At 33.1% G+C, this 27,504-nt stretch overlaps 1 protein-coding gene across 1 annotated transcript in view; it reads right to left on the reverse strand.

Moving 5' to 3' along the window:
• Window positions 1–27,504, reverse strand: part of LOC145255562 (dynein axonemal heavy chain 6-like) — a 277,781-nt gene that overhangs the window by 141,503 nt on the left and 108,774 nt on the right. The window contains exons 28-34 of the mRNA XM_080114017.1: window positions 25,739–26,115; window positions 19,876–20,004; window positions 15,672–15,760; window positions 12,058–12,277; window positions 6,459–6,648; window positions 4,887–4,894; window positions 2,976–3,131 (exon numbers count right to left, since the gene is read on the reverse strand). Of these exons, the coding sequence (XP_079970143.1) occupies window positions 2,976–3,131; window positions 4,887–4,894; window positions 6,459–6,648; window positions 12,058–12,277; window positions 15,672–15,760; window positions 19,876–20,004; window positions 25,739–26,115 (1,169 nt within the window). The remainder of the gene's footprint in view (window positions 1–2,975; window positions 3,132–4,886; window positions 4,895–6,458; window positions 6,649–12,057; window positions 12,278–15,671; window positions 15,761–19,875; window positions 20,005–25,738; window positions 26,116–27,504) is intronic.

A 27,504-nucleotide genomic window follows, 5' to 3' on the forward strand; every position in this document is an offset into this window, starting at 1 on the left:
TTTAAAAAATAAAAAAATAATACTTCTATTATGTTTTAAACGACTGTAATAGTTTATTTTGGAAGTATATTTCATAAAGAAAATTGAACACCCACTTTAAAAACAGAAATTACGAGTTTTATATATTTTATTCGCAGTTTTTTGTTGACTCTTCTGGCGGCCATGTTGTAAGCCCTAACGGTATTTTTGGAGATTACCCAAATAAATGTTATCAAAGGCAAGATAAGTTACTTTTCCACCAAACTGGATATATTTTTCGTGTTTTTATTCAATGTAGCATATTTATTCAGCTCGAAAAACGGGTTTGTATTACTGTACACATAAATTCGAAAAAGTTGTCAAAAACCAAATATATAACAAATACATGTTATCAAAGGCAAGATAAGTTACTTTTCTACCAAACTGGATATATTTTTCGTGTTTTTATTCAATGTAACATGTTTATTCAGCTCGAAAACCATACGGTGTTTACCGATGTATTGGAAAATTCAAGATGGCGCCTCACTCCCTCTTTAACACGGTAAGTTTGGGAAAAGGTGTTATAAATAAAAAACTAGAAAAAATACTATTAAAAACCCGCCGAATATATGTCAACCTATGTCACGGTAACATATTGAGCGAGTTTTTAACAGTATTTTATTCAGTTTTTTATTTATAACACCTTTTCCCAAACTTACCGTGTTCAAGAGGGACTAAGACGCCATCTTGAATTTTCCAATACATCGGTAAACACTGTATGGTTTTCGAGCTGAATAAACATGTTACATTGAATAAAAATACGAAAAATATATCCAGTTTGGTAGAAAAGTAACTTATCTTGAGGCCAAAAAAATAAATTTTCAGGGGTCATAATAGGGGTCAAAGTTTAAAAAATTACCCCTTTTTTTTGCTCAGCATACACCTCCAAACACCCGGGCAACGCCGGGCACCCATGCTAGTACATATATATATACATATATATATATATATATATATACATATATATATACATATATATATATATATACATATAGAAATACATATATATATATATACATATATATATATGCATATATATATATATACATATATATATATATACATATATATATATACATATATATATATATATATACATATATATATATATACACATATATATATATATACATATATATATATACATATATATATATATATATATATATATATACATATATATATATATATATATATATATATATATATATATATATATATATATATATATATATATATATATATATATGGTGTCCACAAAGTCTAGCTACATTATTTTCTTGGCCTTCGGGACAAGATCAAAGTGTAGTATCTGTTCTTCAGATGCTGCACTTTCATTTTTTGTTCTCTTTCGATGGAGGATCAGTCCTTCTCGACTGAGACAATTTTTATTTTTGTACCTTTTCTCCACGTTTAAAAACGACCCTGGTGTCTAACTCTGTCCCGTGGGGAGGCATAGTAAATAGGTACATTATGTAGCCAGACTTTGTGGAAGCATCCTGTAGATTATGTAGCCAGACTTTGTGGGCACCCTATATATATATATATATATATATATATATATATATATATATATATATATATATATATATAGAGAGAGAGAGAGAGAGAGAGAGAGAGAAATAAAAAGGAACAAACCGAGTCATGTGTTCATCAACGTTTCGTCTTTATTTCAGAAGTCTCAAAATAATGACGAAACGTTGATGAACACATAACTCGGTTTGTTCCTTTTTATTTCTCTCTCTCTCTCTCTCTCTCTCTCTCTCTCTCTCTCTCTATATATATATATATATATATATATATATATATATATATATAATATGTTTTGCGTTGGCAAAAGTCTGTTGATTCTGATGTTGTCTGGGTGTGAGAACACCGAAACGGCTAAGCGGATTTTTATGAAATTTCACACGAATATACTTTATGTGTCTAAAAGTGTTCTTAGATAGGTCGTGTATCAGAATGCCGCTGATAAGTCTTGAAAATCATTAATCAATAATAAAAAAATCCGATTAAAGAAGTAACACATCGATTTTGAATAAAGATAACATCTTATAAAGCCTAATATCACAAGTGAATTTCGGAGTTTTATCACCGCACAAGCAGTATAAAATCAACAGTAATTTCTTTAATAAGACAGGGATGCGTTCGAAATGAATGTTTCTCTTTAAAACACATATGAACCATGATACTTGACTTTTGCATTTTAAACTTTAATTCAAGCCATTATGTGAAAATAATTTTATAAAATCAACATTAGGTTCTCTACAGTGCAATGTAGACTACACTGTATTATGGACTAAGTCATTGCGGGTAGGAATGTGAAGTTTCCTCCCGGTCCACCATAGTGAGTCCTCAAATAAAGCAGGCAATCAATCGATTTGATTGGAAAAAAAAAATATATATATATATGGCAGAGAAGAGAGCTCTTTTTAACCCGAAACGTCTTTTGCAATCCTGATCAGGAGTGAATGATGACATTTTGATTTTTAAAAAAGAAAGAAGGGGAAGAAATTTAAAAGGATATACATATATTTATTTATGGAAGAGAAGCTGTAAACACCGTATAATATGTTTCTATTACGCCGTTTCGAATTTTATTGAATATTGTAAGGTATTTATAGCTTCTCTTCTAATTTTCGGATTTTTATCATGTCAAAACCACTTTATCTCCTTTTGACAGATTAGTTGTTACTATTTCTTCTGATGAATAAAGGGCAAAATTGATTCACTAATTGATATAATAATTAAGTGATTGATTTTGCGCTACAAAACAGATACTGTCAAGAATTATAAATGTCAACTGAATTAAAGGAATAAATTATAAGGTGGTGAACATCGTGAACTTTGGAATATAGTTTTTTGTCATTTATTCACTATATATACATATATATGAAATGTTGAATTTAAAAAAAACAAAAACAATTCTGATGATGCTGATAAAATAATAAGCATACCCGCTCGCTTCCCAGCATCATTTTCAACCGATAGTTTTCCAAAATTTGAATCAATTTCTCCTCGTCAGTAATTGGTCTATAAATTTTCTTGGTTGGATTTTCTTCAAAAAAATCACCGAATACAACAAGATCCTTTGAGGACAGAGTCCAATTTCTCTGCCAAAATAAATAAAATAATAATAAAAAACACTAATAATAATGAATATATGTATATATATATATATATATATATATATATATATATATATATATATATATATATATATATATATATATATATATACGAGCAAACAGTTAATAAAACATGTTAAAAAACACTTTGAAAAAGAGTTAAAAACATATTTAATCTGAAAAGGAAACACTTGATAAAACTATCCACTTATCAAGTGTTTCCTTTTCAGATTAAACATGTTTTTAACTCTTTTTTCAAAGTGTTTTTTTAACATGTTTTATTAACTGTTTGCTCGTATTATAAGCTCTATCTCCTATTTGGTTTTATCGAGCTTTTATATCTGGCTGAGATAACTTTATAAATATTAATTCTTTAGTATTTATATTATACTTTAATTTTACCATCTTGGATCATTTTGGTAAATTTAATTGTAATTTTTATTTTATATATATATATATATATATATATATATATATATATATATATATATATATATGAGCAAACAGTTAATAAAATATTTTAAAAAACACTTTAAAATGAGTTAAAAACATATTTAATCTGAAAAGGAAACACTAGATAAGTGGATAGTCCTTAATCCGCGGAGTTTCAAAGGAATACTCTCCTTCTCATCAGAGGGGAGGAATTAGCAAAATGCAGGATCGGATTTTGCATGCAGAAGTATTCGATGAAACAACAAGTAAGTCAAAGATCTTACTTGAAAACAAAATAAGTTAAGCAGAGGGAATATGGTAAAGAAAAGAGGTGATTACACATGAATGGATAGTCTGGTGGAAGATAAAAAATCCAGTGACCGTAAAATCCAAATGTAAAATTTCAAGAAAGTTAAAAGAATTTCCATTTGTGCAAGTAAAATCCAAAGACATCCCGTAATTGGAAGAAGATAATAATCCAAAGATATATATGTGTGTGTGTGTATATATATATATATATATATATATATATATATATATATATATATATATATAATCATTTTAATACCTACAAACACTAGTGTTTCATCCTTCTGGGATCATCGGTGCAGGAATTTACGATTGCAATTTATCCTGGGGTTCGAACCCCCTTAATGAAGCTATCTTTGTCTCCATTGTTTTGGTAAAATGTGTTGGGGGATTTTTTCAATAATATTTCACCATTTGTGTATACCAATCCTTTTTGTTTAGAAGCTCAATGTGTATTAAAAATAACAATAGAGCATATATAAAAGAATAAGATCATAGTTAAATTCCAAAATCCAAATATTTATTTTTCATGCAAACAGCTCCTTCAGCATGTTAAAATTTCGGTACATTTTTTACAGATCCGTTTCATTATGCACAAACAAATGATTATTATTATGTCAATAACGTCTCTTTTCATGCACACGCTCTTCAGAAAAATGAGGGATTCTTTGCTTAGATAGAAAGAAAGAAATACATGACAGTATAATGCTGCAAGAATTATTAAATTATATTATTATTAAATTATCATGTCAATAAGGATTAGGGTGATTACAGTTAGCGAAAGAGATATGAGGCCATGACATTTCAAAGCTAAATGCTTCTCATCAGAAGAGGAAAAAAAATCAGCATTGTATAAAAGTAAAGGCGAAGAGGAAAATACGGATTTTGTATACATTTAAAGTTAGAAATGGGAAAGTTTGGGGAGAGAAATAATGAAAAGGGAGGCAAGTGAGATTATTAGAAATAAGAAAGATATTGAGTGGGATGGGGATGCGGTACCGAAAGTACTTAATAAGAGGAAAGATGCAGATTATAGCCAAAAAAATACAGGATGGAATGATAAAATTGTTACCCTAGAAATGCTGGCCGCTTGCAGACCCTGGGTATGGCAGCAGGACTCGGCGCCAGCCCACAAATCCAAAGAGAACCAAGCTTGGCTTCAGAAGGAGTGCTATGACTTTTTACCTTCCTTTTCTCTGGCCCACTCTCTCCTCCCACCTGAACCCGGTGGACTATGTTTGGTCATGTGTCGAGAACATCACCAATATGTATTCCCTCAACACCAAAGCCAGCCTGATTGCCACCATCTGCTGAGGCCCTGTCGGTGGGGCATTAGAATGTGCCGACTGCCTCCCTGCAGAGGGTAAAAGTCCCTCAATGGGGGTCCTGGATATGACCTTAAACTATATCCAGTGGTGAGGCCCCAGCTTGTGGGCTTTGGGGAGTGTGGTGCCACCCTTTAATTACCATTGCTCCCAGGTCCACTCTGACCCGGAGTGGTAGTACCTGTTAGGGTCCCAACTATGGGTTAAATAGAAACCGACGTGAAAACAACAAATATATTCTATTAAAAAAATTTTTCTTCAAAATTTTTGGATTCGGCATTAAATAACCCGAAAAGGGTTGATATGCCGTAAACCAAAAACAACCAACCAACCAACCACAATCTGCTGAATATTCACTGAGCTCCCGCCAGCACTTGTGGAAAAGGCATACTCTCAGTTCCAGACCCGTGGTGATTGAGGCTGAAGGTGGATACATTGAATAGATGTCAGCTCTACTACATAATCAAGTTACCTGAATTGAAGTTTTCAATAAAAGTTTCAAAATAAAGCTGTAATATTGTTTTCTTTAGGGGGGACACTTTTACTGTTTCACCTTCTACTTTATTTGCACTTTTTCTTTAAGCCTCCTTTTCCACATTTATCCCTTAGCTACCTCAGTAAATTATTTAAATAACTTTATTGCTTTCGATGATGTTACCAATTTCTCCTAATTGTCATTTGTTATTGTTGTACCATGTTATTGGCAATATGATAACGTAGTCTTTATATGTGCTGAAACCTAAACATAGATTCTAAGAACAAAGCTTATTTTTTATAACTGCAAGCTTATGAAACTCTCTTCCGTTTCTCTGCTTTTCAGCTGACTACAATATGGTCGTCTTCTAGTTCAATGTAAACAAGTTCTTGATGAGCCGTTCCTTTAAATAATCCAATTTACTAAATTTCTATTATGATTACTACAATATTGTCCCACTGACTACTGTACACTCATTAAACCTTATCCTCGAGGGGCATCCAGGTCTTGATAAATGGTGACTTCTATGTAAAAAAAAAATACTAAGCTACGATTTATTTCAAAGATTACTTAGCTCTAGCCCAGTGACTTTTAATATCAAACATTTCTAAATAATCACCTAAAAATAAAAATCAATTTGAACTCATTTTAAATTGAAAAATATGATAGAAGTTGTCTATCTTCAGTTTAATAATATGCAAACAAATAAAAATTATAAAAAATAAATGCATCCCGGGCAACGCCGGATGAGTAAAATCATTCATTAAATACCTGACTGCTTTTTCAGTACCTTGAAGTTATCCTGTACGGTTTGGGTGAGGTGCTTGTAGAAGACTGCCTTATCCACTGCGTCTACAAGTCGGTCATGAAAAACCCTCATCGCCTCGTGGACAAAAAGCTGGATGCAAAGATGCTTGCTAGTTACAACGCTGTCTTCCGCTTGCAACAGACCATGGACGAACTGCAATTACGAAATTAATAAACAATGTATCTAAAATGAAACGGAACTTCTATGAATAAAGTTTCTTTCCAAGAACTTCCTATACATGAGACACATTATCTCGAGACTGCTACCCTGAAGGCTACAACATGGTCTTCTTCAAATCCAGTTTAAAGGATTGCTTTTCATAAACCGTTTTCATAACTAATAAAATTTTATTTGTTCCATCATCATTTTAAATGACAATCCTTTCTATCGCTTCACCTATTCTCCTCGATTGGCCTTTAGCCTTGATAAATGGTGACTCATTAATATTTTTTAATGAAATAAAATTTGAATAAATACATAGAAGATAGTGCTAAGTCTGCTGCAAAATGGTGACTCATTAATATTTTTAATGAAATAAAATTTGAATAAATACATAGAAGATAGTGCTAAGTCTGCTGCAAAAAGCTGGACTTATTCAACTAAGCTATAAAACACCTTACACATTATATATCCTATATCTCTAAAAATATACACATGATACTATTCTATATCTCTTAAAATATACACATGATAATATTCTATATCTCTATAAATATTACATGATAATATCCTATATCTCTATAAATATAACATGATACTATGCTATATTTCCATAAATATTACATGATAATATCCTATATCTCTATAAATATAACATGATACTATTCTATATTTCTACAAATATAACATGATAATATTCTATATCTCTATAAATATTACATGATAATATCCTATATCTCTATAAATATAACATGATACTATTCTATATTTCTATAAATATAGCATGATAATATTCTATATCTCTATAAATATTACATGATAATATCCTATATCTCTATAAATATAACATGATACTATTCTATATTTCTATAAATATAACATGATACTATTCTATATTTCTATAAATATTACATGATAATATTCTATATCTCTATAAATATAACATGATACTATTCTATATTTCTATAAATATAACATGATAATATTCTATATCTCTATAAATATTACATGATAATATCCTATATCTCTATAAATATAACATGATACTATTCTATATTTCTATAAATATAACATGATAATATTCTATATCTCTATAAATATTACATGATAATATCCTATATCTCTATAAATATAACATGATACTATTCTATATTTCTATAAATATAACATGATACTATTCTATATTTCTATAAATATAACATGATAATATTCTATATTTCTATAAATATTACATGATAATATCCTATATCTCTATAAATATTACATGATAATATTCTATATTTCTATAAATATAACATGATACTATTCTATATTTCTATAAATATTACAGGATAATATCCTATATCTCTATAAATATTACATGATAATATCCTATATCTCTATAAATATTACATGATAATATCCTATATCTCTATAAATATAACATTATAATATCCTATATCTCTATAAATATTACATGATAATATTCTATATTTCTATAAATATAACATGATACTATTCTATATTTCTATAAATATAACATGATAATATTCTATATCTCTATAAATATTAAATGATAATATCCTATATCTCTATAAATATAACATGATACTTTTCTGTATTTCTATAAATATAACATGATAATATTCTATATCTCTATAAATATTACATGATAATATCCTATATCTCTATAAATATAACATGATACTATTCAATATTTCTATAAATATAACATGATACTAATCTATATTTCTATAAATATAACATGATAATATTCTACATTTCTATAAATATTACATGATAATATCCTATATCTCTATAAATATAACATGATAATATTCTATATTTTTATAATATTACATGATAATATCCTATATCTCTATAAATATAACATGATACTATTCAATATTTCTATAAATATAACATGATAATATTCTATATCTCTATAAATATTACATGATAATATCCTATATCTCTATAAATATAACATGATACTATTCTATATTTCTATAAATATAACATGATAATATTCTATATCTCTATAAATATTACATGATAATATCCTATATCTCTATAAATATAACATGATACTATTCTATATTTCTATAAATATAACATGATAATATTCTATATCTCTATAAATATTACATGATAATATCCTATATCTCTATAAATATAACATGATACTATTCTATATTTCTATAAATATAACATGATACTATTCTATATTTCTATAAATATTACATGATAATATTCTATATCTCTATAAATATAACATGATACTATTCTATATTTCTATAAATATAACATGATACTATTCTATATTTCTATAAATATTACATGATAATATTCTATATCTCTATAAATATAACATGATAATATTCTATATCTCTATAAATATAACATGATACTATTCTATATTTCTATAAATATAACATGATACTATTCTATATTTCTATAAATATACACATGATACTATTCTATATTTCTATAAATATACACATGATACTATTCTATATTTCTATAAATATACACATTATACTATTCTATATCTCTATAAATATACACATAATAACATCTCTATAAATATAACATGATACTATTCTATATTTCTATAAATATACACATGATAATATCCTATATCTCTATAAATATACACATTATACTGTTCTATATCGATCCATGCCTCCGTTCAGTCTCGAAAGACAAAGGATACCCCCTGTAGGGGCAGTTGCGCGTGTAATTGTGGGGCAAGGTTCGCACAATCCCTAACAACACCTTTCCTGAATCGACACTGTTTGGGTCCAGTGGCAAGGAGAAGACCAGGACGACTGGGGACAATGCCGAGATAAGCAGAGAGCACATACAGCACCTAGAAGTCCCAAATAGTCACCCATTTAGTACTGACCAGGTTCACCGTTGCTTAACTTCGAGGATCCAGCAGGAACCAGTGTGTCAACGTGATTATGCCCTATTTTACTTTTCTATATCTTCTTATTATAAATTTTCGTACTGTCTGTCTGTGTGTGTGTGTGACGCGGTTTATCTCAGCCTACAGGCAACCTCCCTCCCCAGGCAAGTTAGGTACCGAAATGAAGCTTATGACCCAGCGGATGTTTTAGTGATATTTATATCCATGTTTGGTGTATGGAAATGCAAAAAATAAAAAATAAAAAAATAAAAAAATAAAAAAAAATAACGATTTACTAAACAACGTTTTATTTACTGGATATTTTTCTGGTACAAGGACCCAAGTTTTCCCAGCTGGGCAAACGTGGGTTCGTGTTTCTATAGATATACACATGATACTATTCTATATTTCTATAAAGCCACTATTCGCTCTTGTATGGAGTATTGGCGCTATAGCTAGGCTGTTGCATCAACCACTTGTTGGATAGATGCAAAGCAATTTTGTTGTTTTGTTTGTTTTTGTTTTATAGCATGTTAACAGTTTTAGGGTTATTTAATATTGAGTCCAGTATTTTTATTTATTTTTATTTATTTATTTTTTGTTTGCTTCTGCTTTTATTGGCCCGCGGGTGCCACGAACTTGCTCGGAGTTGTTCGGACGTCGAGAGAAATAATCGGAACCGGCCGATCACGAAATTTTAAACTGCTATGAGAAAATTATAATGATAAACAGGAAAAATACGGATATACAACAAATACAATTATAAACATGTATCTAACCAAGCTGACTCAGCTTTTTATAAATATCTGTAATGTACTTTAAATGGTTATGCGTAACGTTGCTTCTATGGAATACAGCCATTATCATTTTAGTATACTAGCATGGTTGCCCGGCGTTGCCCGGCGTTGCCCGGCGTTGCCCGGCGTTGCCCGGGTGTTTGGAGGTGTATGTTGAGAAAAAAAACCGGTCAATTTTTTTTTAACTTTGACCCCTATTATGACCCCCTTAATATTTATTCTTTTGGACTCAAATTACATTGTTAAGTTAGATCCATATCGAAGGAACCTATATCTAAAATTTTAACTGTTTATACCCAAAATTGTCGGAGGAATGTGGTAGAGTTCTCAAAGGTCAAATCGTTTAACTTTGACCCCTTAAAAGCCAAATTTCTGGCCGAAAATGAATTACAAAGCTTTTTCCCAATTCCCAATACCCTGTATATCAAATTTCGAGTCTGTAGACTGAAAATTGACAGAGTTATTGCGTAGGGAAATGTATACAGACAGACACACACAGACACTTTCACTTTTATAGATATATAGATAGATTAGCTCTTTATGAATGTCTGTTATGTACTTTAAACTGTAAATTTGTGACGTAATTTTGCATGGTTATGTGTTATGTAGCCATTTTCTTCTTGCATGATACCATTCTTAATGAATGTTTGTCGTGTACTTAAAATGATTATGCGTGTCGTCGCTACTTATGATTATGTGTTACATAACTGATATCTTTGTTGACTATCAGCTTTTTTATGAATGTATGTAATGTACTTCAAATTGCTATGCATGATGTTGCTTCTTATGGTTTTGTGTCATGTGGTCATTGTCTTCATTGTGTATTAGCTTAATATGCTATGTACTTAGCATTTTTCTGCATGACGTTGCTTCTTATGATTATGTGTCATTTAACATTGAGGAGGCTGTTTTTCCCAGTTGTTTAAAAATCTAGGAACCCTATGAAGACATGGAAAATGATTTTATTTTGTTTAACTTTTATTACTTATTCTCATCCCATTTTCTCTAAAAATGGAGTCCGTTGTGGTGGGTCTGGCAAAACACAGGGCGTTCCTAGTTGTCGAAATCAATTAAGCCTTCACTACTTTTCGAGCAGCTAACTGTATTATCTAAATCTATTTTATACTGATATCTTTTTTTTCCTACAACAACGTTTATTTTAATATTTTTCCAAATTTTCCAAGAACACAACCCCCCCCCAAAAAAAAGCCTTGAATTTCAGATGTGACCAAATCCTATCACACATATTCCATTTGCTAATCTATATTTGCGTAACCTACCAATATTACGTTACTGTTATTATATTTTAACTTACTTTAAACGAGGTATACAGCAACTGGAGTTAGTACGATTAGGAACCATATTTACAGAGGGCATTCTAGATGGGGAGTTAGGCTGCAAGGTTTTTGCCCTCATTGCACTTACATTTCTACATGTTGGCCCAATCGGGGAAACAGTAAGTAGGGAGGGAATTCCAAAAGAGAGATTGAAGCTATTAGAGATGAAATTTAATTTTAATTTAATAATTTAGTTAACGATTTTCTTAAGTTAACAACCTGGCAAAACAGCCCAAACTTGAATTTCAGATGCGACCAAATTTCACTCAACACGTTTTATTTGCTAACCTATACTTTGCGTAACCTGCTTATGATCACGTTCAATATTGTTACATAAATGTCGACTTCAAGAAACAGGGTAAGTTAGGCGAGTACTTACTTTTGAAATTTCCCTAAGATTGAAGACGTAGTGTGATTTTCGAGGTGTCGGTTTCAGAGAGGAACTGACCAAATGATAGAGCTGAATGCAACCGGAAACCAATGGGAGACGAAGAGAGAGCACTTCCGGCATAAATGAACCGTGTTTGAAGAAACTGCCCAATTGAACTTGGTAAATATACTGCAAAGACTTGTGTGAAGGTTCCGGTAGGCCAAGAATGCTAAAATAAATACAAATAAAACAAATAAAAGCAAGAACTTGACATGAAACACCCACCCACGCATATATATATATATATATATATATATATATATGTGGGGGGGGGAGTGTGAGTGTGTGTGTGTGAGCGCGCGTGTGTGTGTATATATATATATGTATATATATATATATATATATATATATATATATATATATATATATATATATATATATATATATATATTAGTGAAGGGGTTATTCCAATATTTTTCCTGATTCCAATACAATTACTGATTCCATGATAAATTCCCGATTCTGATACAATTACCGATTCTGATTCCGATTCTTTATAAATCTCTAATTATTTAACTTTAAGATTGTTATTTCCCACGATTTTTGTAAAATCACATGTTAGATATGCAGATGTTTTCCTAAACGTCAAAATACACTTGTGGAGGATGATCTATCCATTTTTACTTTACTTGTATTTTAAAATCAATCAATATTTACTAATTTATCAATATTACCAGCAATGGAAGATTTTACTTTAAAAAAAAAAAAAATTAAAAAAAGACAATTAAAAGAATCGATTTGGCATCGGAAAATAGACATCAACATTTCCGATTCCAATACCCTTAAATGTTCCGATATTTACGATTCCCAATTCCGATTCTGATTAATTGTCTCAACACTAATATATATATATACTAGCAGGTCGCCTGGTGTTGCCCTGTTGTAAAATACGCTTAAATATAATTTTTTAATTTATGGAGATTTCCTATTATAGAATCAATTCTCTATTGATTATTATATTGTACCTAATATATAGTTGTAATTTCAAAAGTTAAAAATATATAACATATAACTATGACTTGGGTGCCATCAGCTAGAATCGAAATCAAAGCATATAACTCTCCAGCATTATTACTATCTAAGTCCATATGCATATTAAAACTTTCAAAGCAACGTTATTAAAGGTATGCATGTATATTTGCACATGCACAGAGGTTACACATTTAGTTGATTTACGCCTGAAAAATTCCAGTTTTTCTATTTTGACCATATAGCAGCTATTTTTACTGGCTAAAAACCAAAGCGAATTTGTTTCATAATTCCAAATTCTCCACATATATATCAAGTCAAAAAATTAACAGAGTAGTTTGGTGGAGACCGTTTTGCACACAGTCACTTATATATTACTATATATATTAGCAGCTATTTTTACTGACTAAAAACCAAAGTGAATTTGTTCCACAATTCTAAATCCTCGATATATATCAAGTCCAAAAATTTACAGAGTAGTTTGGTAGAGACCGTTCTGCACACAAAGTCACTTATATATATATATATATATATATATATATATATATATATATATATGAGGATAAAATTACTAATCTATATATATATAAAAGTGACCGTGACTGTGTGTGTCTGTGTGTGTATCTGTGTATATTTTCCAACGCTATGCTCTGTCAATTTTCAGTCTACAGGGTACTGAGATTTGGGAAAATCTTTGTTACTTGTTTTCAGCTAGAAATTTGGCTATTAGGGGTCAAAGTTCAACGATTTGACCTTTGAGAACTCTACCAAACTCTTCCGACAATTTTGGGTATAAACACTTAAATTTTAGATATAGGTTCCTTGGATATGAATCTAACTTAATAACTTGATTTGAGCCTAAAACAATAAATGTTAAGGGGTCATAATAGGGGTCAAAGTTAAAAAAGAATTACCGCCTTTTTTTTTTTTTTTTTGCTCAACACATACCTCCAAACATCCGGGCAACGCCGGGCTGAAATGCTAGTATCTCATAAAAACAAAATGCTGTGGTGGCAGACTGTGTCAAAAACGACAAAACAAAAAAAAACAAATTAAACGTAGGAATATATAATCAAAAACGAGAGCTTTACCAGTTACACTCAGCTCCAAGCTTTAGTGAAGAGGGAGGAAAATACTCACGGACATGAGAGGGGGAGATGTTCAGATCTACGTGTGTGGCTTCTGTCCGCAAAGGGAAATTTGGAAAGAAGTGATTTGTAGCGTCTAAAGTGGTGTTGGAACTGAACCGCCGAGCCAGCCGTTCAGCCTTCTTGGTTGTTGTGTAAACGACCGCCTGGTTGTCGGATAGTGAGTGAATTGTTGATTGCCCATTATTCGCTCCGCTATTATAAATTTTTCAGAAATCATGAGTTTCCTATTTCTATGACTCACGTCTTCTCCTTATTTTTGTATACCTTCTCTTGGCTGCGATTATTTCACTCTTACAATGATTTCTGGCATCTATAAACTTTTGCTTGTTTGTACTTGACGGATGAATTGGTGGAATGGATGCTACCTTTGTGCAATGGCAGCTGCATAAGTTGAAGTGAACCATTACAAAAAACTATGTATAACGTCACATACCTGTTTATACATGCGCTGACATGTAGACACCCAAGACCAACACGTTATAGTAAGTAATAACTCGACTTTTACTTTTTTTAAACAACAACATTTATTTCTGGGTAAGTTCCTGAATAAAACGTGATCATACTCCTTCTCTTTCACCTCTGTCCTCTCGAACATACTTCTCTCCTTTTTATAGTCTTTTTCTTTCTTCTTACTGTGACGTCATTTTGCACATGGCTCGGTATTTGCATATAGCTGCCATATGCACGCGCGTACTCTGTTACATACTGGCATTTATCACACAATCCTTGAATACTGTGCTTAAGAATAGATCAAGAATTGACAAGGCGTGTTAATCTTCACAATCACGGTCGGGAACGTAACTGCCTATGACAATACGGGAAGACCTTTATAAAACAGGAGGCTTTGTTGAAGGTAGAAAGATGGAGGTGTTTGTTCACATTACATTTATCTGTCGTTTGAGTTTACTTTCGGCAACCTTGTAACTATCGCTTCCCTTATTTTGTCCTTTAGTCCTTACATTCCATAAGCTATGTTTCTGACAAAGAGGGAAGAATTGCTGTTTTCTGGATCAGAATCTACTTCCTCTAACACTTATCGCCGGAAAGATTTTGACCTTGAAGTAGTATTTCTTTTAGTTCCTCACATCAAGTTGTTTCATGCCTTGTCTGGTGCGATTTCTATATAAAAAATTGAAAGCATAACTGAAACTGCAAGTTAGAATGATACTGGTACAGATGTGACATGACTTGAACAAGTGATTACGGTTCACGTAGAGCAAAATTGGTTAGAGTCAGTTGGAATGTGGTGTACATTAAGCAACTAGTTGTTGCTACCCGACACGGACTTCTATTATTGTACCTAACAGAATAAATTTATTCTATATTTTCATATCTGCTTATTGCTTTTAATTAACGATACAATATGAAAGTATAAATTTCACTTAAAATGTATGTTCATATATTTCCACATTTTCTACTAATTTACTTTGCTGAAAATCTTACCAAAAGTGTTTTAGAAGGCGAGGGCTTAATACACTGCACCCACCTCCGCGAGGTCCAGCAGCTGTGACAAGAGTAACATCACATATGGACTGAAACAGAAGAGAAGAAAATATGTAATAATGCTGCTAACTCAATAGATAATAGCACACGCATACTCATAATATCAGAATAGTGAGAAAAACACTCGACTAACTACAACCACTGTCAAAAGTTTCCCCCACTCTATATGTGCCGCTTTTCTAGAACTATCCGTCTGTGGAACTCTGTTCTGCTGACCTGCTTTCCTGCTGACTAAAATATGGTTGTCTTCAAGTCCAGTGTAAACAAGTTCTTGCCCCACCCCCACTAAATAAATTATTTTTACCTTATTTCTACCACTAACTATTAATATGCTCTTAGCCCGGTGACCACCATACACTCATTAACCCTTATATTTAATTTCGAGTGGCTTTTAGGCCTTGATAAGTGGTGACTTCCTGGTAAAAAAAATCTGGTTGTCTAAAGGAGCTTTGGATCTTAATTTCGAAACACTCGCCATCTCTAGCCACACTGAAAAGTCATGATATGGTGAAACATTTTTTTCTGTAGATGACTACATTTGATCACCTCTTCTGGGTGAAACTTTCTAGTAAAGGTAGATAATTGTTGTCACATATAAAATATCACTTTTCATACGCGAATTAAGCTCTATAGGTGGTTGATATTAAAAAAAATGCAAATATTATAATTTGATTTACTTCAAAAACAAGCATAACAGAGTAAGAGTAATATGTCCCGACTGCTATCTAAACGGTCGAGTTTCGAATCTTAGCTCGAAACAGTTTAGGATTAGGGTTAGATTTAGCCATCCTGGGGAGCCGTGATACAGTGAAACAGCTGTCGGTGGATGATTATCCGTATATATTTAATCAGATGGAAATCAAATTCTCAAAATCAAAACAGATCCGAATCAAGATAAAGATCTTGCACTCACAAAAGTATTGGCGTGTTTTCTAATAAAAGTGAACCTACGCATGTTCTTAATTGCAATGCCTCTCCACGGAACAGAGTTAGACAGCAGGGTCGTTTTTTAACGTGGAGAAAAGGAACAAAAATTAAAAATTGTCTCAGTCGTGAAGGACTTCTCCTCTAATGACAGAGAACAAGAAATTGAAGAGTAACATCTGAAGAACAGATGGTATTTATTTGCTCCCCCACCGAGCAAATTAGGCACAAGGCCGATTTTTAATGTGAGGAGTGAAGGGAGGGGGGAGGGGAAAAGGGGACCAGCTCCCGAGAGGTGGGAAATGGGAGCTGGTTAAAGGTCAGACATGTGGGGTTGCCCCCACATCTGGTCTTTGCTAGTCATAGCTAGTCATAGCTTGCAGCATCTGAAGAACAGATACTACACTGTGATGAACGCACGCATATTCGACTCGTTTCAATAATTTATTATTATGAACAAAATGAGGGACACTTAATCCTAATCTTTATAATAACTAATAGTAATAAAGGAAAAAGGGGAGGCGGCAGTGGGCAAGTGATTAACGACACGGAGTGACGACCTAGATGTTCCAAGTTCGAATTCAGTTTGTTCTACAAAAAATCACTTTCACCTAAGATGTTGGCAACCTTCTCATGGGCTCTCCTGTAAATACCCGATGTATTTTTAGAAAGAATTCTGCCAACAATAAAATATACGGATTCAAACGATGATAACGATGATGGCGTGCCAGGTCAAAAATAAAAGCAGTAAGATTTAAAAACAGATACCAGAAGATATTCAACTTTCTGGATGTTCACCAAATAGAAAATGTTTTTAAATTGTGTGTACGCAGGTAGGTTCGCGCAGAATTTCCAGTAAAATAACGGAAACGTTTTTTATAATTTAACCACACACCCGCAAAAAATGTATCTGTTTAAACACAAAGTTGTGTTTGCCAAGCACTTGGGGTTCCATTCAGTTCAATTATACCAGTCATCATAGGAGCAACTGGGCTTATGAAAAAGAACTTTAAAAAGTACATAGCAAGCATACCCGGTGAACCAAGTGCAAGTGAAATACAAACGATTGCACTGAAAGGGGCGGCTAGAATCCTGAAAATATCTCTTGGTTGGACTCACTAAAATAGGGGTAAATGTCAGACATCTGGTTGGATGTCCCATCCCCTAGAAGAAAAAGTTTAAGAAAAATGAAAAAAAGGAATCATAAATCGATAAATGAAAATGTTTTAAAATTGCGTGTACGCAGGTGGCTCCACGCAGAATTTCCGGTAAAATAAAGAAAATTGATTTCAAAGTGTCTGTTCTTATATTTCACAGCTCCTTACTTCAAACACGGCGCTCGGCACAGTCACCTACCCATATCTCCACATTACACTAACCCAAGGCGTCTCTTTTAAAAAAGATCACTTAATTTATATTTCGTTTTCGTTTTCCCTTTTAGATCACACCTATGTTGAATTCATTTCAACACAGCTACTACTACTAAGCAGGGACCCAAGGTGCAGTGATTAGAGTACTTGGAAAAATTAACTTGTAAAAGCGACCTTCTTCTCAAGGTTGAAGGTTCAATTCTCAGTGTGGGTGACAGAAAATGCAATTGCGAATTACTTAGGACCTCGATACAAACAGAACGAGAGCGTGTTACTCCCGTGGATTATATTTCATTCGAAATTTCGTGCAGATTGCAGAGTTCAACAAGATACATCTGGTCGTCGTAAAAATGACACTCAAGATGAGAATAATAGCATGAAGGATTCAAATAATACGAATAACCAAACCTTATCTCAAAAATTCGGAAAAGTGTTGGTTAAAAAATTCATTTAATTCAATAAATGTTCCGGTAATTAGTGTTTTCTGTTGGATTACTATATTTATGTACGGCAGTTCAGAATCTTAACGTATTGGTCTAAGGGAGGTAAATCTATTTTATTAAGAATTTGTATAGAAACTGATTTTTTTCAACTACGTGGCTAACGGAACGAGGACGTGATACCTCCATGAATGTAATAAAAGGTTTCGTTCTCTATTCCGTGCAGATTTCCAGGTTCATTAGAAAAATTCCTGAGTTCGACAAGATACATTTGAAGTAGGTCAGAGGTTAAGAAAAGAAAGAAAAAATAAATCATAGACGCAAATTTAATTTTTAGGAGCAAAGAAGAGGATGCCTAATCTTGATAGTTGATAAAATAAATAAATAAAATAATGTCTTTCGTTTTTAATAGACGCACACAAAAATTAAAGTAGAAAGACTTAACACATTCAAAGAAGAGAGAGAAACAAAGAGAGAGAAATACAAAGAGAGAGAGAGAGAGACAAAGAGCAAAAGATAGACAAAGAGAGAGACAGAGAGTATTAGTTTTGCATATTGGTTCTTTAAGTAACATACATCTATTTTATTATTATTGGTAAGTTCTACATCAATTAGTTATTTCGGTTTTTACAATAGGATTTACCTCAAGCGTGACAACAACACGAAATCAACTGTTATAATTATAAGGGTTACGTAAGCAGGCAGAACATGCCGAAGCAAGAAGCTTAGAATAAAATAGTTTTGAAACAAATAGTAAATATTTGACGAAAACCATAACAATAGAAAAATAACAAACACATCGGCTGATCTCTAACGTCAAAGATGATGCAATTGGCAACAGTTAAGAGAGAAAAACATCGAAGTTAACAGAACAAAGGAACAGCTGACAATATAGGTTAACGATCGATCGGGGTAGGAGAGTTTGGATCTTCTTAGTAATTGGCTGGGTAAGAGAATCGATTCTTTAACGTCCACAGAGCAGAGAGACGTTATGAATTAAGATATAAAGGTTAGCAAGAAAACTTCGCATTGTGTCCCAATCACCTCGGTGACATGAAACAGAAATGAAACAAAAGTTATGCCTGGTTATTATGTGTTGATTTCGCACGCATCAAAATTGGAAAGGTCCTTTATTCCAGCGTCTCCAAGTCGAATGTCGCCAGGAAGGAAGCAAGGTAAAACAAAAGGTATGTGAATTGGAGCTATCAACCCTGTTATGAAAAACCGTGTGATGTTCATATGTTTCTTGCTTGTTTAAATAGCTGTACCGTCATTTTAACGAGAATTTTACAGTCGAGCTATTTTTTGTGTTTATACATGCATTAAAAAGACAGGAACCTAGATAACAGTACTACACACATATATACGTGCATACAGACATTTCAAATATATTCAAAATGAATTACTTACTTTCCAGACTAAGCTTACATGATCGTAAAATCCTTTTCTTTCAACAACCTGCCTCAAGAGTTCCAATGGCGGGTGGTATCCAAATTCGTCCGCACTAGGCCTGCTCAAATCATCCACAAAGACAATCACCTTTAAATGAATAGAAAAGCAATATATATATATATATATATATATATATATATATATATATAGATAGATAGATAGATCTAATGTTTATGCATATACATATATACATGGACATATATATATAATATATATGTATATATAATATATACATACACATTATATATGTACATAATATATATACGTAATTTATATATATATATATGTATACACAATATATATATATGCATATATATATATTTACATAATATATATGCATAATATATATATATATATATATATATATATATATATATATATATATATGCCGCTCCCCATGTGGGGGTACCAAATTGGTTAAAGGGAAAATTTAGGTAAAGAATGCACTTTCGTAAATAATTCAATTCATTCAAATCGTATCGCAAAAACAAACACAAAACAACACACACACAAATATATATATATATATATATATATATATATATATATATATATATATATATATATATATATATTTGATTTGCTCAACTACAATTCGTTTTTTTTTTTACCTTTCTGCACTCTCTTTTCCTCTGTAGAAATGCAATCCTATACAATTCATCCAAAACCTCTCGATGAAATCCAAATATCAACTAACTCTAAGACCAATAACATTACTATAAATGATAAGATGGCGATTCCTTTAAATATTTTTATTTAATTTTTTTTTAAACTCTTATTTATATTTATTTATATTTTCTTAATTCTTGTTTATATTAATACTAATCATCCATTTTATATGGTTACTTCGGCCACTCTAACTATTACTATCCTTATTCTGGATTATTATAATTGATAATTCTTTTATATTATAGCTTCATAATTTATACCTTATATATATGACGTTTTTCAACCCACACAATTATTTCTGCAATAATTAATTTAATTTTTTAAAATTTAATCAAAGACTTATCGTATCTAACAACTACGTCCTATTATTTAGCTATTTCGTAGAGTATCTCACATTGTGATATATAGCAATTTGAAACGTATTTTGTATTTACTAATTTTGCTTGTAATTTTACTCCTGCATACTGCCTTCTATGCTATTTTTCTCTGTTAAATAAAAAGTTTTCTTTAATATTTTATTAGCTTTAAATTAGCGGAAATATTCTTTAAAGTTAATTTTCATTTCTAAATTTACAGGGCACTCAATCTTTATAATCTTCAGACACTCTCCCCCTTCCACTTGCTCTGTTACCTGTACGCATTCTGTTGCCCCTCCCTTCTTATAAAGACTTCCTTCTCTCTTTAGCAGCTAAAAGAAACTGCAGGTTCTGCGCATATGCAAATGGAAAGAAAAAAGAAAAGAAAACTTTCTGAATACAGAAAGAAACGAAAAAAAAAATGGAGTCAATATGGCCTGATTGTCCCACTAAAAAATTACCTGCAAAAGGTATTTATTCCGAAAGCCGTTCTTAACATGGTGAGATTAGGGATGTTTATTCCAAAAGCTCTTCTTAACATGGGGAGGTTGAGAGTACCTTATTCCGAAAGCTGTTCTTAACATGGGGAGGTTGGGGATGTTTATTCCGGAAGCCGTTCTTAACATGGGGAGGTTGGAGGTAATATCCCTAAAAAGCAACTATATGCAGATAAGTCTTCTTTATTTAAATACTAGCGAGGGTACCCGGCGTTGCTCAGGTTTGGTGAGGTGGAGGGGATGGGTTAAATCAAAACAAAATGGAAAATAAAGAATAAGCGAACGTAATAACTTTGTTTAAATATTATAACTTTTTTTAAATATTATAACTTTTTTTAAATCGGAAAAACAAAAATAAAAAAACAGCGACCGTGATGCAAATTAAAGAATAAGTGAACAAAAAAAATGGCATAAATAACCTTGTTTCAATATTAAAACTTAAAAAATCGAAAAAGAAAATATATCTGATATCTCGGCTCGAACATGCAATCTTAAGATAACGACGCTGCCACTATAACGACTTGCGAATGCGTGAGCGAAATTAGGCTGTTTTTTTATATTTAAACTAATTCAAGAAAGAACGTTTTTGCGCATGCGTGTTTGGCTAAATTGTCATGAAGGAACGATTTTTTGCTACCCTCCCTGTAGAAAACTGCCCAGTTGAGGGTGAAGGAAGTAATGTTCTTAGCTAGTTTTGCAATATTTGTCGTCCGAAGGATCGATCTTCAAAACGATATAGATCTCAAGCAAATCTGTTGCCTCTGTCGAAAGTTTTAAGCAGACATACAAACATACATACATTTAAACATATTTTTGCCCTTTATATTATAGATAAAAAAATTAAGAGTAAGCTGGTTGAATTCTCATTTTTGAGGGAGACTTTCTTCAATTACAAGTATTCAGTAAAAGTAGTGCACTTGTTGTCTTCTGCAAAACGCGAACATCCTGCATGAACAACTTCCTTTCATTAACGAACATGGCGGACAATTAAAAATACTAGAAAATAACATTGCACACTGAATACTACTTGTCGACAATAAATTTAACGGCGATATTCGATCGTAGCGAGCCGAGTTACTCTATGTACCCTTAAAAGTTAACATTCTAAAGGTAGATCTTCAGTTGGACAAGCAGCGCACATTGACCGAATTTTGTAATAGCCGGCAAGCTACACCGAAAAGTTTGTATTCAATTTGAATTCAATGACAGAATAAACTTTACTTTGGAATAACTAAGAAAAAAAAAAGAAGAAAAAACAAGTAATTCACTTAAATAAAATAAAATAAAAAGTAAACAAAAAAGTATCTTCTCAATCGAATGTCAATAATCTATAATGTAAAGGGCAAATATCTGTTTAAATGTATGCATGTATGTTTGTATGTATGTTTTATATATGGCTAAAAATTCGATAGACGGGACTGATTTTCACGAGATCGGTATCATTTTGAAGGTTGACCTTTAGGGCGACAAATATCGAAAGATTGGCTAAGACATTAATTCCTTCACCCTCAACAGGGAGGGTCGTATTTTTTTTTTTTTTTTTTTGCTTACATTTTTTGAAAGTCATTCAACTCTCGCTTCCACGAAGTTACATAAAAGGCGTTATTTCAACCGCCCGTGACGTCGCAACCACGTTGGGCACATAGGTAAGGCATTTTTTTTATTTCACCTCTTTTATCTCTGGCGTGATACGGGTTCGACCCTGCTTACTACTCCTATTTTTTTTTTTTTTGCGCTCGCAATTTTCCTTTTCTTTTTTTTTCTTTTTTTTTTTTGCTCAACCAACACCCTTACACACACGCGCGCGCGCACACGCACACGCGCGTTCTTTTCCGCCTTTGCGTCATGGGTTCGAGATTGCCTGCCTACTACGACATTGTCTTTTTTTTTTTTTTGCTCAACAAGCACCTCCAAACACCCGGGCAACGCCAGGCACCCAGGTTAGTTAAAACTAAAAGCTAACATCGCGTATATAATAGTAGAAAATAAGAATAGAAAAAAATCAATAGAAAAAATGAGACAAAATAACCTTGATTCCCGGCGCCATTTTAGAGGTCATCCTTTGTTTGATTGACCCACTTTGAAGTGAAGAATGATGAAATCTTGTCCAAACAGACGTTTTTTCTGGGGGTGGGGGGGGGTGATTTGTTCTGTGCTACTTCTGCATTTAGCGACCCGTGATTTCCACGAAGTTACTCGCATGTGCCCGGCAGATAACGGGAATAACCGGAAACTGTCGACAAGTAGTTTTCTAGATATTAAGACATTTTTCCCAATATATTACTTAATTAATTTCAGTGGCCGTTGCCATTCTTAACATGGAAAAGGGTTGTTTTTTTTTTTGTTTTACGACATATCAACCCTTTCCAGGTTATTTAATGCCGAATCCGGTGATTTTGAAGACATTTTTTTTAATAGAATATATTTGTTTTTGTTTTTTGCAAGTCGGTTTCTATTTAACCCATAGTTGGGACCCTAACAGGTACTACCACTCCGGGTCAGAGTGGACCTGGGAGCAATGGCAATTAAAGGGGGGCTCCACACTCTCCAAAGCCCGCAAGTTGGGGCCTCACCATCGGATATAGTTTAAGGTCATATCCAGGACCCCCATGGAAAAGGGGGTTGTAACAAGTTGTTTGTTTTATAATAAGGCCCGACCGACCGTTTCCGGTTATTCCCGTCATCTGTCGAGCACATCCAAGTAACGTCGTGGAAATCCCGGGTCACTAAATGCAAAAGCATCTGTTTTATTGCATATCAATTGTTTTCTGGGTTTTTTTTTTAATACTGAATCCAGTAATTTTTAAGAAAGACAATTATGCGTCGAGTTGTTATATATCTTCAAATATTTATTCATAGTGTTTGGTTTGGTTGTTTTGCTTTACAGCATATCAACTCTATTATGCTTTAAGTTCTTAATATCTTAAAATATTTATTCATGGAGTTTAATTTGGTTGTCTTGTAAGTAAAAAGTGCTGTTCTTGTTTTATTCTTTTTACTTTGAGGTTTGAAAAAAGGAAAAAAGAACAAAGAAAATTTTATCTAATTTTCATCTTTGTTTTCTTATCCTCTCGTCCTTTACTTCACTTCCTGTCTTTCTTTATGCCTTTTCCTTGTAACAACATTTATTTCTGTCCTCTCGAACGTCATCCACGTCTCTAATGTGATCGTCTCCTCTAGCATGCTCTCTCTTCTTTTTATAGCGTTTTTCTTTTTCCTTACTGTGTCGTACATGGCTCGATATTTGCATACGCGCGTTCACGCTCTGTTACACACTGTGGGAACCAAATTTCCTAGCCAACAGACATGGCTACAAAGACTGAACTGCTAAGGTAACAAGTGTTATCTTTCCTTCGTTTCTGTTATATAAACGACCGCCAGGCCTCACATCATACATTCGGTGAAATACTTCCGGGCACACATTAATCTTTCCCTCCCCCCCCTCTCTCTCTCTCTCTCTCTCTCTCTCTCTCTCTGTTTGCTGACTTCGAACAGAAATGCCTTTCACAAAGTCCTGATAATAGTATAACATGCAGTACGATGCATATCAAGAATTCACGCATGCATTGTCTATCCAGCACTGTTCTACAAATACTTTAATGATAAATGCTCTGATGAACTACAAGCACTTGTACCCCCACCTCGACGTGAATACCCCCGACAAACCCGACAAGCAGCTAAATCCCACCCCTTCACAGTAGAGATCCCTAGGTGTAAGAAAGCCTTCTACTGCAATAGTTTCTTCCCCAGAACTGCTAGACTTTGGAACTCCCTTCTGGAATTCTGCTTTCCCGACTGTACTGATATGCAGAAGTTCAAATGTAATGTGAACAAACATCTTGTTACTCATCTCCCTTCATAATATCCCTGCAACTGCTGTCCCCGTAGCTCTCTACTTCAAAGTGGCACTGTGCCTTGTTTGGGGTAAAAATTGAATAATAATAAAAAAGCCCACCTGCAATCGTCTGCTCGACACACATGCAAAACACACGCATTTACCGAACTCTAAACTTTCTGGCATCTATAAATCTCTACGGTGAAGGGGTGTGATTTTCCTGCTTGTCAGGTTAGTCGGTGGTATTTACATAAGGAAGTACAAGTGCTATGAGTTCTTTAAAGCAAATTTTATTAAAGTACTTGTAAATTAGTAAGAGGAATGCAACATTGTGGTGATGGGACAGAGGTTTGAATTTGGTTGATAAAGTGGGTTCTATTGGATTAGAGACTCTTTTTTTTAAAACTTTATCTTAAAAAGAAACTAAAACAAATCAAACCCATGTATGAACTATCCTAACTCACCTTCTTTCCCTGGAGAGCTCCAAGTGTATTACCTCCCCTGTTGATGAATTTGCTACAAAGATTTTCCTGTAGTCTTGCAGTGGTCATCTGCGCACTACAGGATGTCTCCGATGTGATCACTTCCGGTTCTCTGTTCATGCTAGCTTCATCTTGGTCGCCAATACCATCAACGTCAATGTCATAGATTGTACTTAAGTCAGATTGCATGTCGGAACCCAACAAGAATGAAAGGTCCTCGTGTTGGCTGAAGAGACCTTTGTCCTTCTTGTAGGCAAAAATCCTACCTAGGATGCCCTTCACATCCGATTTGTTGACGCCTTTTCCCAACTCGCTGAGGATGTACTTTATTAGAATAGTTTTACCGGCACCTGCATCACCTGAATTTAGAAATAAGATAAAACAAATGACATTTGTATTTCATGAGTTAGTCACTGTTGGTTTACACAAGGCTTTTTTACCTACATACTTTAATCACGCAATTTACGTATTATAATTCCGAAATTATTACTTGAATTATCCAGACTACTGTTTTTATTTTAAATGTTATTTGCACAACGTTTTGCTAGGAGTTGGTTGTGTTGCACAGAGCCAGTCTTACTTTACCGTCCCAACCATATTTGGCCAGCGGTAGAACAGCGTCGAAACAACTGAAGGCCAGGTAAGATGCAGAAGCTGCTGGAAGTGTCGACGTACTCCTACATACAGTGCCCGATATCCTCAAATAGTCACCCATCTAGTATTAGCCAGGCTCAAAATTGCTTAACTTCAGTGATCTGACTAGAATCAATGTGTCAACGCAATTATACCGTATATATGTATATTGTTAATCTTTAGCTTCAAGTGACCTTTAGCACGACTTCCCTTAAGAGAAGGCCTGTCTATTAAGGCTTGTTTATCTACTGACGTCAGAGCTGTTGGTACCAAGTCACGCCTAAGCGGTTACACACCACATGTAGACAAATGACGGTGGTAATTTCTCTCTTAAATTACTTGAACTTTGATATTGATAGTTTTGTTTATGGCTGAAGTCTGATAGTGATTTGAAAATAAAACGATAAAAATAAAACTTGTTTAGACTAAAATCACACCTAATTGAAATTAATGGCTCTCGTCTTGGGGAAGTTCTATGTCCTGACAAGCTTCTGGGACTGACCTTCACTCAAGATCTGAAATGAAACACGTGCATCAAATCTGTTGCCACGATCGCTATAAAAATGGTTGGATCACTCTACTGATCCAGTGGGTATCTCACTGCCGATGCAATCCTCTATCTATATAAAAGCGAAGTACACCCTAGGATGAAGTACTGTTGCCAAAACTGGCTTCAAAATCTAGTAGGTGATTCCCTTTTCTCTCCTCTGCAACCTCTTTCCCACAGAAAAGGCGTTGCTAGCCTGTCTCTGCTATATCGTTATTTTCATGGCAAGTGCTCGTCTGAGCTCCAATCTATGGTCCCTCCTAGCCAAACTTTCACAACAAACACTCGTCTAGCTACAACCACTATCAACAATCCTCCCTCTCTCTCTCTCTTTCTCTCTCTCTATCTCTCTCTCTCTCTCTTTCTCTGCCTAAATCTAAGCGCAGATTCCATTAACAAAACTTCTTTCCTAGAACTGCCCGCTGTAGAACACTGTTCAACCGACCTGCTTCCTGGACGATTACAATATAGTAGTCTTCAAGTCCAATGTAAACAAGTTCTTGTTGAACCGTCCCCTTAAATAATCCAAATTATAATCAATCTACACCATTAACGATTACTATATTTC

The sequence above is a fragment of the Euprymna scolopes genome, chromosome 31, assembly GCF_053919585.1.
Source record: "Euprymna scolopes isolate OS-2025 chromosome 31, ASM5391958v1, whole genome shotgun sequence".
NCBI classification, from domain to species: domain Eukaryota; kingdom Metazoa; phylum Mollusca; class Cephalopoda; order Sepiida; family Sepiolidae; genus Euprymna; species Euprymna scolopes.